Below are 14,361 nucleotides of genomic sequence, written 5' to 3'. Positions count from 1 at the left end.
CCCTTGCACTTCCATACGAATTTTAGGGTCAGCTTGTCAACTTCTGCCAAGAAGCCAGCTGAGATTTTGGTGGGAGCTGTGTTGAATCTGTAGATCAGTTTGGGGGGGTACTGTCATCTTAGCAATAGTAAGTCTTCATTTTGTAAACTTGAGAGGTCTTTCCATTATTTACATCTTCTTTAATTTCTTTCAAAGGCATCTTCTAGTTTTTAGAGTACAAGTTTCGCACTTCTTTTGTTAAACTTATTTGTAAGCATTTTATTATTTTTGATATCGTAAATCGAATTATTTTCCTAATTTCATTTTTGATTGTTCACTGCTGGTATATAGAAATACAGTGGGTTTTGTCTGCTTGTTGTATATTGACCTTGTATCCTGCAACCTTGTTGAACTATTTTATAAGTTCTAGTAGTTTTTAGTGGGGTCGTTAGGGTTTTCTCTATGTAAGATCATGTCATCCGCACCTAGAGATAATTTTACTTTTTTTCCCTCTGGTTGCCTTTAATTACTCTTTCTTGCCTGATTCCTGCCCTGGCCAGGACCTCCTGTACAATGTTGAATGGCAGTGGCGACAGTGGACCTCCCTCTTGGCCTCTGGTCTTAGAGGAAACACTGCAAATAAGCATGCATTTGCTGTGGGTGTTTCTCAGATACTCTTTATCAGGAAGTTCCCTTCTATTCCTAGACATTGGGTGTTTTTATCATGAAAGGGTTTTATCTGTCAAATGCTTTTTTTGCATCTATTGAAATAATTAGTGGATTTTGTCCTTTACTGATCATAGTATATTACACAGATTTTCAGATGTTAAACCAACCTTGCATTCCCGGGATAAATCCCATTTGGTCATGGTATGTAATCCTTTTTCTATGTTGCTGGATTCAGTTTCCTAGTATTTTGTCAAGGATATTTGCATCTATATTCATAACCGTCACAATTTTCCCCCAAACATCTCAACAGATCTGTCAAACACCTATCAGTAATATTTTTTTTTTTTTTTTTTTGCGGTACTCAGGCCTGTCACTGTTGTGGCCTCTCCCGTTGTGGAGCACAGGCTCCGGACGCGCAGGCTCAGCGGCCATGGCTCACGGGCCCAGCCGCTCCGCGGCATGTGGGATCCTCCCAGACCGGGGCACGAACCCGCGTCCCCTGCATCGGCAGGCGGACTCTCAACCACTGCGCCACCAGGGAAGCCCATATCAGTAATATTTTCTGCATACTCATACGTGGCAGAGAAATCCCATTAAGTCTGTAAGTCCCATTCCCCTCCCTGAAGGACTCCTCCCGCTGCCTTCTTATCTTCTCCATCAGCCTCTGATCGGCTGTTACCCTGGGACCTTCCTCACCTATCTTCTGTTTGGATCTCCTGCTCCCTGGATCCATGGCATATGGTCTCTGGCCACTTACTGAGAAGGGTACCTGGAAAGTAAACGTTTTTGTGTCCGTGAATGTCTGAAGAAAATCTTTATTCTTTCTTACAGTCGGTTGACGAATTGACTGGGTCGAGAATTCTGTATTTAAAATCGTCTTTCAGAATTTTGAGGACTTTGCTTCAGGTCTTCAGCCTCCAGGAACGCTGTTTCTTTGTTTAGGACCCACCTGTTCACCGGATGTTCCATCCTGATGTGGCCTTGGTGCAGGCCTGGTCCAGTCACAGGGCTTGGTCACTTGTGGGCCCTTCAATACTGAGATTCACAATTTTCAGTCGGAGAAATCATCTTGGGTTTTTGCTTTGACTTTCCTTCTACTCCATTTTCTCTTCCTGGAACCCCTGTAAGGTGGACATCGGACCTTCAGGATTGAATTTCTAATTTCCTTATTTTTTTCCCTTTCCTGATTTCCATGCCTTAATCTGTTTTAGCCTAATATCTGGAAGATGTCCTTGGTCTTATCCAGTCCTTCTGTCAAATGCCCTTCTCTTTGGTGAGGGATCTCCATGTCAGCGTCTGGAGTCTTCCCCAGACCACTCAGTGTCTCCACAGAAGACTCTCCAATCTGTTGTCGAGGGGGGATGGCAGCCGGCTTCTCACCTCCCCGGAGCCTGGAGCCCCTGGGGACCCATTTCTCCAGAGACAGACCTCAGGGCCCCTGCAGGGTAGGGCCAGGCCCTGGGCTGCACGCGGCGGGGATGGAAGGTATCTGGGTCCAATTGCTTTGAAGAGACCCTAGTCCAACTTCCTGTTCACGTACACGCACGTACTCCCTCTCACACTCACACACATGCATGCACACATACACACTCGGCCCACCGCCCCCTGCAGAGGGACCTGGGGTTGCCCTAGGCTCGGCCTTTGCAGATTGGAGGGGACTGGACAGAGGCTGGCAAACTGTCTCCCCTCTCCCAGCCCTGAGCTAAGGCACCGGCCCTCCCCCATCCACTCTGCACCTCCGGCGTCGGTTGAGATCCCCCGTCTGCTGTGTTCTGTGGGTTATCCTTTTCTCTTCCCTCCCTCCGTCCTTCCATCTTTGCTGCCATCTTATGGGGTTTCAGTGGGGTGGTTTGTCCACTGTGTGACGCAGAGGCCCCAGGTCCACCCTGTCCTCAGGGTCCTACCACGAGGAGGTGGCACTGTGGGCCCAGCTTGGGTCTGTGACCCTGACCCCGAGGCCTCTGTGCTCCACCTTGCAGAACATGCCCAACGTCCGCGACCACGACGCCTCCATCTACCTCCGCCTCCAAGGGGACGCCTTGTCCGTGGGCGGCTACGAGACCAACCCCATCTTCTGGGAGGAGGTGAGACACCAGGGCTCGAGGGAGGGGTTGGGGCTGCGTCTCAGCGTGGAGGAGCCTTCTTCCGGAGACTGTCCCCCCGGAGCTCCCCCGACCCTGGGGGCTTACCTGAGAAGTGGCAGGTCCCCCATCCCACAGGGTCAAGGTCAAACCCATTTTATCCAACCCCTGAAGAACCTGGCACACAGGCAAATCCAGACTCGGGGCAGGTGGAGGGCTTGCCTCAAAACATCAATCGTCAGAGGCCGCAAAGTGTTAAATGATGACTTTAGAAGATTATGAAAGCATTGAAGCCCTCTGTCCATCAACACAGTCCCATGCCCTCCCCCACCCCCCGTGGTTGCAGCTGTGTCTCCCTCCGGCACAGCTCCTGGGGTTCATGCAGGGCCAGCGGCCCCCTCAGCACCCCCAGCCCCCTCGAGCATGTACGGGCCACCCCAGCTCCCCTACTCATGCACTTAGTCTACAAATTGAACAACAAAATGAGTCCTTTCAGCCAGATACTGTTTAACTTTGGGGAGAAAGAGGGAGACCAAGATAAGAGTCCCTGTCCCCAGAGGCTTCTATTCTGGTGGGGAGACACACGGTAAATAAGCAAAGAAGTAATGCAATTTGGGACTGCGGTCTGTGCCCTGAGTGAAGTTAGCAGGTTAAGGATAAGCCTAGCGAGACTGGCGTGGAAGGGCGTCCTTCGGACTGTGCTCGGGCAGGGCTCCCTGAGGAGCTGACTTCGAGCAGACAGAAGGTGGGGGGAGGAGCTGCCCCAGGTGGAGGTGAAGGCCCTGAGGTCAGATCAGGCTTGCTTTTCCCGAAGACCCAAAGGAAGGTCAGCGTGGCTGTGGGTTGGCGATAGACGTGGGCAGGGTCCGCTCACGTAGGGCCGATCTGACTTAGGTGAATGGGGTGAAGGAGGGCGGGAGGCAGGGCGACCGGGCAGAGCAGGCGGGCCTGGGGCGGGGCTGGAAGGGGGTGCAGACGGGCCGCTGAGGGGCCGGGGGAGAGGAGACACACTGCGGGGACCAGCCCAGCGCTGTCACCACCTAATCGAGAGGCTGGCCAGGCCCTGCCTGGCTCTCACTCCCATGGGGCGCTGTCACAGGGCAGGTTCCCTGCCCACCTCCCCAGGTGTCAGACCAGTTTGCCTTTGGCCTCTTCGACCTGGACTGGGATGTGTTCACCCAGCACATTGAAGGTGCCATCAACCGGGTCCCCGTGCTGGAGAAAACGGGGATTAAGTCCACAGTCTGCGGCCCAGGTGAGTGGGGGTCCTGGAGCCGGCGGGGGGGGGCTGCCCCCTGAGGCTGGCCTGTACCGGGCGCGCGCCGGCCGTCCCTCCGTCCTGGGCCTCGGGTGCCGCGCTCGATCTTCTCTGCAGGCAAAGGGCGTGAGCTCGGTGAGGGCAGAAGTCCGCCCACGGGCACATGGCCAGGCTTCCTCCCGCCCACGCCCGCGTGAGTCCCTCCTGAGGTCCCGCCGGGCTCAGCCCCTACTTGACTTGTCCCTGGAACTTGGTGTTTTCATCCGTAAGATGGGATGAGTGCCCTCCCAGCGCCTGGTGAGGCTGAGCACGGAGAACAGGGCCAAGCTCCTCCCTGATGCCATTCTCACAGGCCCGGAGACCCCCGTTCCAGGTCAGCCTCGCCCCCTTTGCCCTCTGCCCTCGGCAGGCAGGCCAGCAGGGCCGCACGCCCACACAGCATGGAAAGACCCAAGCCGGTGCCTCCCCTCTGGCCCCTGGGAAAGCTGAGCTGCAGGAAGCTGGAGGGACAGGGGGAGAACAGAGTGGCTCAACTTCCGATGCCCCCCTTGGGTATGCACGGTGCAGCCCCTGCCCCTGCCCGGCCGGCCGGTGCCCACGGGGATTGAACACCAGGTGGGACGGACTCAGACCCCCAGCACTGACGCGTTTGGCCAAGGCCACTAGTTTATTGTTCAGGGCCTGCCGGCCAGGCTAGACTTTGGACATTCAAACTGATGTGACTTGTCCCAGCACGGGTCACTCACAGCTCAGCACGGAGAGGTGACCACTCGACGACGGAGCCTGAGAGAGGGCCATCCTGGGGTTGCCCAGGGAGCTCAGGGACCCCAGGGTGGGGGAGGCCCAGGCACGCTGAGTGTCTCAAAGGCTGTGTGCAGATGGAGAAGGTTCTAGAATAAGATTCAAGCCCGGGACAACGTCAGCGGGGACGTGGTGTGGGGGAGCTCGCACAGCATCCGCCCAGCTCCTTCTGACAGCTGAGCGCCTGCCTCGTGCCCGGGCACGTGGGGAGCACAGCGGGGGAGCCTGTGTGGGAGGCTGGGCGGAGCTCCCGAAGCAGGAACCCAAGGCGGGTGGGCTCGGGACAGGGGGGCAGCACGTTCCCGTGTGACGGCACTGGGGTGCAGGGGTGAGGCTGCTGGCCTGGGGTCCTGGCAGACGGTGGCCTCTGGACGTAGAGGGGCCCAAGCTGGCCCTGGGGCCCAGACGTTTCAGCTGCGGGGCTGAGGGCGGGAGGTACAGGGGTGGTGGGAGCAGGGTGGGCCACCCAGAGGGTGCCGTGGGGGGCTGCAGGGCCAGGGTTCCGGGCGGGCGAGACACGCCACTCCAGGCTGGTTCCAGCAGAATCGTGTGGGCATCCCCCCTCCTTCCTGCGCGGATGGTATCGCTTTAATCCTCAAAAAAGGCAAGAAACGGGTAGGATGTGCCTACCTAGGGATGGAGAGAGGTTCTGAAAGATACAGTTGCCCAAAGAGGAAACTTTGTGTCTGAGGCTCTGAGTTCCTTGAGCCTCGGTGTCCGCATCTGTGAAATGGGTGACAGGTGGAGTGAGACGAGGAAGCCACACATTAGGTTACAGGGCAAGGCCCAGGCCAGCCGGCACAGCCATTCCTACAGGCCGAGCAGGGCGTGAGGGGCAGGCCAGACCAGGGGAGAGGAGGGGTCCCGACGCCAGCCTGCAGACTGACGGGGAGTCCAGGCTTCTTGGTTCCGGCACACACAGTGTCTGCACAGCCGCCAGCCCCGACTGCTTTAATCTGTTCAGCTCATGAAAGAGCCTTTGGCGAGAGGACAGCTTTCTGGGGAGAGGCAGCTGGGGTCCCCCGGCCAACCCCAGGGTCTTGGGGCACAGGGTGCGAGGTGAGGGCCGAGGGCTCACTGCCCCGGCAGCTTCCCGGGGCTGCGTGGGGCTGGCAGTGAGAAACCCAGGCCCGAAGCAATCCCAGGGGCACGGGGAGCATTCTCGCTTTAATTGGACTGGGGGTCATGGCCCCCAGGAAGCCCTACTGCGGGGGAGATGCATGTGGAGTCTGGTTTCCCAGCTGCGAGGGAGGTTCCGTGGGGACATCAGCACTTCTCACCAGGGAGGACAGGCCGGTCAATGACCCCCGGCCTCCAGAGCAGAACAGGGAAGTCCCAGGCCCCCTTGACTTCGGGGAAGCTGGGGGCGGGGAGACCTCTCGTTCCAAGGTCGGGAGGTCAGAGCCAAGGTGGGGGCCCCTGTCCCGTGCATCCTGCATCCTCTCGAGTCATTTGTTAAACATCCAGGCGACCCTGACCCCCAAACTTCCCTCCTGCTGGCTTTCTGTAAGGCTGCTCAGAACGTTGTGGAAACATTTACAACACTCGCAAAGTGCTCACCGGGTCATCCCGGAACATAACTGCATCCTCCCATCACTGTCGCGGGAGCCGCCCCCTGCGCCCCGGCCCCCGCCCCCCGCCTGCCCCCCACCCCCGGCTTGCCTCTTGCAGCCCGACCTCCACACAGTCCCCAGAGAGGCCCCTGACGCTTCCTCACAGGGCTCTCGCCCCTCCTGACGCCTCCCCCGGAGGCTCACCAGCGTCACCGTGGCCTCCAGGGACTCACCCTAGGCCCTGCCCTCCTCTCCGCCCTGCTTCTTCCACCCTCCCCTGTGGCTGTTTGGGAGGCTCCCCAGCTTCCCAGGGCTGGTGGCCTCCTTCAGCTCAGATGCTGAAGATCGGAGACCGGGGTCACCGGTCACCAGCAGGGAGAAAGACAGCGCTTGTGACCCGTGCACACGGCGGCTGAGGGCCCGGCTGGGAGCCAGGCAGCCCTGACCGGTGGCCCCAGCTCCTGGCTGTGCAGCGTCCTCCTCTGTGACCCGGGGTTATGATGGCGCCAGGGGGGCGATTAGAAGCAGCCAGCCCCCCGGTCACTCCAGACCCAGAATCCCACTGTGTTTTCTCCCCAGGCATTCCCCTTTCCCCTTATTTACCCATTTACTCTCTGTCCCTCTCACTCTCCCGTCGGCTCCCCGAGGGGTGGGGCTTGTCTTGTTCGGAGCCACCTCCCGTGGCCGAGTTCTGGGCACAAACAGGTGGGCTGCAAATATTTGCAGACCGACTAACTCACAGCCCCGTGAAGTAAATACCCTGATCCAGATTTTACAGATGAGGAAATCAGGGCGGCCTTAGCCAAGGTCACACAGCTGGGAAGGGGTAAAGCAGGGTTTGAACCCGGGACTGCGGCTGCAAAGTCCAGCTGTTTATCATTATGCCCGAGGATCCCTCTCCCTCCGATCCCGGCCTCTGCTCTTGGCACACTGACGGCAGACAGAAGCGAGAGACTTGGTCTCCTCTCCCAAAGAACTTAAGATCCTTCATTCACTCAGTGAACATTTAGCGAGCACCTGCTGTTTGCTGGGCCCTGTGCTAGGCCTCGAGACACCGCACACAGTGGGCAAAGCCCAGCCCCTGCCCTCAAGGTACTCGTGGTCCAGAGGGCGAGAGTGCCCTGCAGTGACACAGCAGGAAGATGGAACAGTGACCGGGAGCCCCGTGCAGTGATGGGGGCTCAGGGAGCGGCCCCTCACCAGCAGGAGAATGGTGATAGTCGTGAGACACACCAGGACCCCCCAAGGCAGAACCCAGTTCAGGTCGTAAATGCTGAGGAACTCAGGGGGATGTGGCAGGAGCAATCACGGAGGCTTCCTGGAGGAAGCAGCGTTGAGCTGGGTCTTGAGGATAGGGAGGGTCTGGATGAAGGAGGCACCTACACACCCCCACCGCAATTACTGCCCTCTTGGGAGACACCGCCCAGGAGCACGTGGCCGGGAGGGAGCTTCAGGCCTACCCTCCCTTTCAGAGTCATTCACACCGGACCACAAGCCCCTGATGGGGGAGGCACCCGAGCTCCGTGGGTTCTTCCTGGGCTGCGGCTTCAACAGTGCAGGTGAGTGTGGGCAGCAGTGCGTCCCCGACTCCCTGGCATCCCTGCAAGTGAAGACAGCCAACTGGGCCTCTCCTTCAGTTCTCAGAGCCCCCCCCCACCCCGGGTTGGGGTGCTGGGCCTGGCAGCACTGCAGCCCTGACAGGGGTGGAGATGGGACAGGCCTGCCGGGAGGGGGTGAGGTCCCGTTAGGAGGTGTGTGGCACCCCAGGTGTGAGATCCAGGGCTTAGGGGCTGCTGCTGCCCATAGAGGTGGGAGGGGCACAGAACTGAGGTGCAGGGCCCTGGGGCTGGATTGCAGACCTGTGGCTCTGCTCCTGCCAGGAATGATGCTGGGAGGTGGCTGTGGGCAGGAGCTGGCCCACTGGATCATCCACGGGCGCCCGGAGAAGGACATGCACAGCTACGACATCAGGCAAGTGCCCGCTGGGACCCGTGGGCAGGAGGTGGCTGCCCTAGGATGAGGTGGGGTGGGGTGGGGTAAATATCCAGGGCTATTTAGAAAGGAGCCTTCCCTGAAATCCAGAGGGTTTCTTGGAAGAGGTGGCAGTAAGGGAAGAAGCCTGCCAGTGGGGGCGGTGCTGCAGGGTCCCTGGGTTTGGCAGATCCTCGGCCCTCTACAGTTTCCAGGACCTCTTGTCCCAGCGTCCTGCCTGACCCGCCTGACAGCTCTGGGAACAGCAGTGGGATCTTACCGTTCCACTTTGCAGATGGGGAGACTGAGGCCCGGGGAGCCGGAGGGACTGCACAGTCTGCCCAGGAAATGGGGCTGAATTGGTGGTCATTGTTAGGACATGTGCGGGTCTGGGAGACAGGCAGCCCTGAGCGACATGTCAGCTGCATCCATCCCTCACTCACAGGGTGTCTGGAATCAGTCAGACCCTGTGCCGAGCACTTTCCTCTCTGTAACCTGGGGTGTGATGTATATGCTGTAAATGTCGCCGGCAGCAGTGAGCGTGTTTGTGTAGGTAAAACGCTCGGCATCAGGTCTGCACACGGAAACACTAAACAAAGCCGAGCTGAGCCCAGGGGGCACTGATATCAGAGTTGGGAGGCGTCCTGGTTGCCCACTGACCTCTATGAGTCAGGACAGGGATGCGGGTGCCCCCAGGCCGGGTCCGGAGGGTGGCAATCCGTGGGGCTGGGGTCTGGCCCCCAGGTGGCAGTTCTGCGCCCCGAGCCCTGCAGGTGGCAGTCGAGGCAGTGGCTTGGAGGGGCCTCTGTGGGTGTTCGGCCCGCTCCGCCGTGACTGGGGAGATCCCAGCTGCCCAGCAGGGCTGGAGGTGGCAGGGCTGGAGGTGCCGCTGGTTCAGCTCGGCACACCCCAGCTCCTCTGCTCACCTCGTCCCTGCCTGGCCCGCTGGGGACCTTGTGTCCACTGGGGGGGATGTCTGGCCCCCACAGAGACAGACAGACATACCCTGAGGTCCCCCCCACTGCCGCCCGCCCCATGGCGCCTGGCACAGCATGGTCCGCTCTGGCGCCACCCTGGAGTCTGTCTGGGTCTGTGCCCACGTGCTCTCCCAAGAGAGGAATGTTCCAGAAATGATAAAGCTGCACGGGGCCTCAGGGATGGGCCAGTCCAAGCCCCTCCCGCTACAAACAGCGAAACAGAGGCGCCGTCGCAAGAGGCATCTTGTCTGAAGTCACCCCGCGTGCGAGCCAGAGTGGGCAGGGACCCAGCTCCAGCCCTGCAGGGCTGTCTGCCGTCCGGCTTCCCTCGCGGGGTGAGGCCTCAGCACTGGCATAGGATGGACCAGGGCGTATCTTTGACCTCGCCGAGTGGCCTCTCACCTCCAGGGCTGGTGGAGGCCCCTGGCATGGGTCTGAGCCTCCCTCCTCAGCCACCTCTTCTCACAAGTGTGACATTAGAGGGAGCCTCTTGTGGGCGGGTTTGTGGGTGGAAGGCAGAGCTCCTGCCTCTGCCCCGGCCTGGCTGGGGCCTTGCGTCACAGGTTGGAAGGCAGAGAGCCCAGGGAGGGAGCCCCTGAGTGCTGGGGCCCAGTGGGTAGGGGTCAGGGCTGTGATCTGGGCCACCCGCCTTTCTGGTCCAGGCAATGCACCCAGGAGATGACCGGCTCATGGCATCGGGCCTGAGCGGTCACTGATGTGGGGCGTCCGTGTCCACCCAGCACCCACCCCCCCCGCCCCCATCCCCACTCACATACTGGACGGCTGCCACCACCGGACCAGCTGTGGCACCGGCACCCGGGGCCTCTCAGCACTGATGGGATGTTCTGCTTCCCTGGCCTGAGCGGGGCATGGAGACCCAGGCGCCACAAGAGAGGCAGAGCCAGGAAACGAGGGCACTGCGTCAGGGAGTCACCAAAAAACCCGGACGAGGGAGCGCCAGCCTTGTGCCCCTGCTTAGACACTCAGGAGGTCAGAGCAGAACTCTGACCCATGTCACCTCCTCGTCTTACACGCAGAGGACAGGCTTGGGGAGAGAGGTACCTGAGAAGGCGATCGGGGCCCAGGGCCGGGTCCAGGGCGTGTCTGGACCCTGGCCTGCATGTGAGGCTCCCGGGGCTGGCCTGGCACCAGGTGCCCTCCAGGCCACAGCAGCTGCCTCACGGATGGTGGCGGTGGCACCCCCTTTGGACACCCCAACAGGTTCTCAGCTGTCCCGGCTCCCCACCAATTAGCCAGTTCTTCCTCCTCTCTGACCTCGGTTTCTCCATCTGTGAAATGGGAACAATGATCCACCTTCTCAGTGGAGTTATTTGAGGCTCATGGTAGGGATGCGTCGCCTCCTCCAGGGCCTGGCATAGGTGGGGCCCAGAGCACGGGCCGTTGTTTTTAAAGAAAGCTCTTGGGGTCCTGGCAACCAGGGAAGAAGGAGAAGTCGCTCTTTGTTATGTCAGGAGGGTGGCTGGACGCCGGACCCCGGCTGCAGGCCCCTCTGCCCGCTTGTATGCAGGTGGAAAACAGCAGCCAGGTCCTTGTGGGCCACGGGGAGTGCTCCTTCCACTGCTGACCCCTGTCGTGCTTGGGCTGAGCTGAGTGCCCCCGCCCCTGACACCCACAGGCGTGCACAGGGGCGAGCAGAGGGGCTGGTGGGGGCCTGTCTAGAGGGGTCGGATGTGCCTGTGCAGGGATCACCCAGCCCTGCCTCAGGCCCATCCCCCTCCCTGGTCCCTGCCACCCAGGGGGTCTGAGAGGACAACTGAGGCTCCACCTCCCCCCTTGAGAGCCCCCCAGGAGCCCCACTCTCAGCGAGGCTGGGTGGGTGACCACGTCCCATCCCAGGAGCCACTGGGCTCCTGCTGCCAAGGAGGGTGAGTCTCCTGGCCTCCTCCCGCCCTGGCTCAGCCCCTCGCCAGCCTGCTCCTGCAGCCCCACGTGCCGCCGCTGGGACCCCTCCCCAGGCCCCTGGCGGTTCTTCATGGCCCCCCTTCTTTCTGGAAGCTCCTGGCTCAGTGCAGCAGGTTCCTGTCACGTGGAATGAGTCAAACCAGGAGCCCCACACCTGAGGCCACTCTGAGGACTGCGCGAGGGGTTCTTGCAGGTGGCCCTCAGCCCTGGGCCTGCCCTGGAAAAGGGCTCCTTCCACGATGGCAGTCACTACGAATAATATCTGTCATGCTAATTCCCACATCTGCAGCACCAGCCCCTGCCCAGGTCAGAGCGGCACGCTGGGTAGCCCTGCCGAGGCTCAGGCCAGGCCCCTGAGGACGGCAGCACTGATGGGGACACAGCTGGGGGGAGGTGGGGAGTGAAGGAGTGGGCAGGGGGGGGGCCGCAGTGAGCTGGGCGCCTGAGAGGTGGGCTGTTCCTGGGAGGGGCTGCGTGGCGCAGCGTGTAACGCAGCCCAGCAGCTCTGGCCACTCTGGGGACCAGATGGAAGGGCTGCTGGTTGGCCCTGGCTGTCCTCCCTTTGTGGAGGCTGGGGGAGGGGCCTCTCAGCTCAGCAGGAAATCGCGTGGGACCCGCGGGCAGAGTTGGACACCACCATGGGTGGAGTGGCTGCACCTGGTGTCCCCCCAGCTGCCAGGGGACAAACGTGCAGGGATCGCGGCCACGCCATCCCTGTGAGCGGGGCCCCCAACACAGCTGGGACTTCTCCCGCTCCTTCGCGCCTCCTGGGGGTCTGACCCGAGAGGCCATCACCTTCACCCCTGGCCTCCGCTGAGGGGCACCGAGGGGAAAGGGGCGCTCCATCACATCTGCTAACCCTAAACTCCGAAGATCCCTCACGTTAGCTTTCACGAGATCATCGGGGCCTGTCCGGCCCGGGGCCCAGGTCAGGGGCAAGGAGCACGGCTCACCCCACGCACGTCCCCAGCCTGAGGCCCTGAGCCTGCGGTGTCCGCTCCCTGCGCCCGTCAGCTGTAGGGGGCTGCAGGCGAGGACGCTGAGCTCCCCAAGATTTGCGGGCTGCCCAAGGCCCCTTGGTGGGAGAACGGAGAGCCAGGAGCCCCCCTGAGGCCTGAACCATAGGGAGAACTCCCGTAGAGGGGACAAGGGTCCCCAAGGCAGTGACGGGCCACTCCATCCACGACAGGCGCTTCCATCACTCGCTCACGGCCCACGGCCGCTGGATTCGAGAGCGCAGCCACGAGTCCTACTCCAAGAATTACTCGGTCGTCTTCCCCCACGACGAGCCCCTGGCTGGACGCAACATGAGGACAGACCCCCTGCACGAGGTGCCACGCCCACCCCACCCCCACCCCCCCGCCAGTGCCTGCTCTGTGCCGGCGCTCTCGGGGAGCCCCAGGTGTGGGGTGACAGAGTGCATGCAGCGCCCCCCCGCCCCCAGCTGCAGGGCAGGCGTTGGCTCCTTTGCTCCCTGGGCACTTACCGAGGGAATGTGCTTGGAGCACAGTGGGGGGTCGTGAGGGCCAGGTGCACCAGCAGGTGCGTGCAGTCACCCATCAGGAGGGCAGGACCAGGCAGTGGCGTGCTAAGAAGACGTGCTCCTGCTTGTGGGGCCTGCTTGGGATGTCTTTCCTCCCCGGCAAGCTTCTACTTACATGATGAAACCCATCGTCAGGTGCCCTTTCCTGGGGCCTGCCCCTGGGCACTCTCCCAGGCCCCTGACAACCCAGGTGCCTTCCCTGTGCTCCCATTACCCACCCCCACAACCCCAAGTCCACCTCTGTCCCCCCTTCCTTGCCTGTCTACGAGGACCCTGGCAACGGGGGCTGGGCCCCAGTCACTCTGAGCGCAGAGCCTGACTCTGGGTAGGTGCTCAGGGAATGTTCGTTGACTGGGTGGCTGGGGCGGGAGGCAGGTGAGCAGGGTGCAGTGAGCAGGTAACGTTTAAGCAGAAGAAGCCTCCTTCATCTGGGGCTCCAGCGCCTGGACCCCAGAGGGAGCTGGTGCCCACGGCACCTCCCCAGGACAGAGACATCCTTGGCTCCCGGGCTGCCCTGTCCTCCAGCCTGGCCTAGAGGGCCAGCTGGGAATCTTGGGCCCCACATGGGCTCGGGTTCCCCCAGCCTGTCCCCGGGCCTGCACCGTCCCTGCAGTGCAGCAGCCCCCCAAGGAGGGCAGGGCTTGCTCGATGACTCTCAGGTGGAAGATGGGCTCAGACACGTTGCTCACATGTGCACGGCTCTGCCTGGAGGGGGCTTGGCGGGTGCAGCAGCCCTGCCCCCGGGGGGGAATCTGCATTCACCCACACTTCACTTCCTCGTCAGCACCCTCCTGGTGACACTTCCCAGCCGTTGACGGTTGGCGTGTGTTTTGTTAAATAGAGGAGCCTGCTCTCCAGTTTCCCTCCCGGGAAGGGTGATGCGTCTCTGGTGGAGGTGTCTCCGTGCTCACTGGAGGGGAGTGGGCTTTGTGTCCTTGGTTGCCACCCCCTTGGACGTCCAGGGAGGACGCATCCGGGGGTTACCAGTTGGCATGTGACCTGGAGCGCCCTCCCCCTCGAGATGGTGGCCCACGGGGAGGGGGAGACTCGGGCCGTCTTGGCCTCTGGCGCCCATCGGTCCTGGCACTTGAATGCCTGGCCACGCTCAGCTTCCGAAGCCCGCTCCTCCTGGGCGCTGGGCTGGGTCGGCCCCAGGCACAGGGCCCTTCCAAACCTTAGAGCGGAGATTCTTTCTTCCCCCCAGGCTAAATTTATTTTCAAAGAAATCTGCCGCCATATTACTTTATTGTGTCTGCTATAATTTTTTATTGTGGTAAAGTACACATAGCATACGACTTGCCATTTTAACCATTCTAAAGTATACAACGCAGGGGGATTAAGTACATTCACGGAGCTGTGTAACCATCACCACTATCCAGTTCCAGAATCTTTTCGTCACTGCAAGAGGAAACCTCGTACCCATTGAGCAATAACTCCCCATGTTGCCCCCACCCCCCCAGGCTAGAAAAACTACTGATCTATACTTTCTGTCTCTCTGGATTTGCCTGTCCTGGTCTTTTCACATAAATGGAATCGTACACTGTGTGACCCTTGGTGACCGGGCTCCTTTTCCTTAGTTTGCTTCTGAGGCTCATCTATGATGTAA

General features: G+C 60.7%; 1 protein-coding gene across 1 annotated transcript in view; it reads left to right on the top strand.

Annotated features, from left to right (window-relative positions):
- The window catches only part of SARDH (sarcosine dehydrogenase), a 64,068-nt gene that overhangs the window by 11,445 nt on the left and 38,262 nt on the right, over positions 1 to 14,361 (top strand). The window contains exons 8-12 of the mRNA XM_032634003.1: positions 2,628 to 2,732; positions 3,855 to 3,984; positions 7,814 to 7,900; positions 8,222 to 8,312; positions 12,402 to 12,543. Of these exons, the coding sequence (XP_032489894.1) occupies positions 2,628 to 2,732; positions 3,855 to 3,984; positions 7,814 to 7,900; positions 8,222 to 8,312; positions 12,402 to 12,543 (555 nt within the window). The remainder of the gene's footprint in view (positions 1 to 2,627; positions 2,733 to 3,854; positions 3,985 to 7,813; positions 7,901 to 8,221; positions 8,313 to 12,401; positions 12,544 to 14,361) is intronic.

The sequence above is a fragment of the Phocoena sinus genome, chromosome 6 (assembly GCF_008692025.1).
Source record: "Phocoena sinus isolate mPhoSin1 chromosome 6, mPhoSin1.pri, whole genome shotgun sequence".
In the NCBI taxonomy this organism is placed as follows: domain Eukaryota; kingdom Metazoa; phylum Chordata; class Mammalia; order Artiodactyla; family Phocoenidae; genus Phocoena; species Phocoena sinus.
This window is presented reverse-complemented; position numbering and strand designations above follow the sequence as displayed.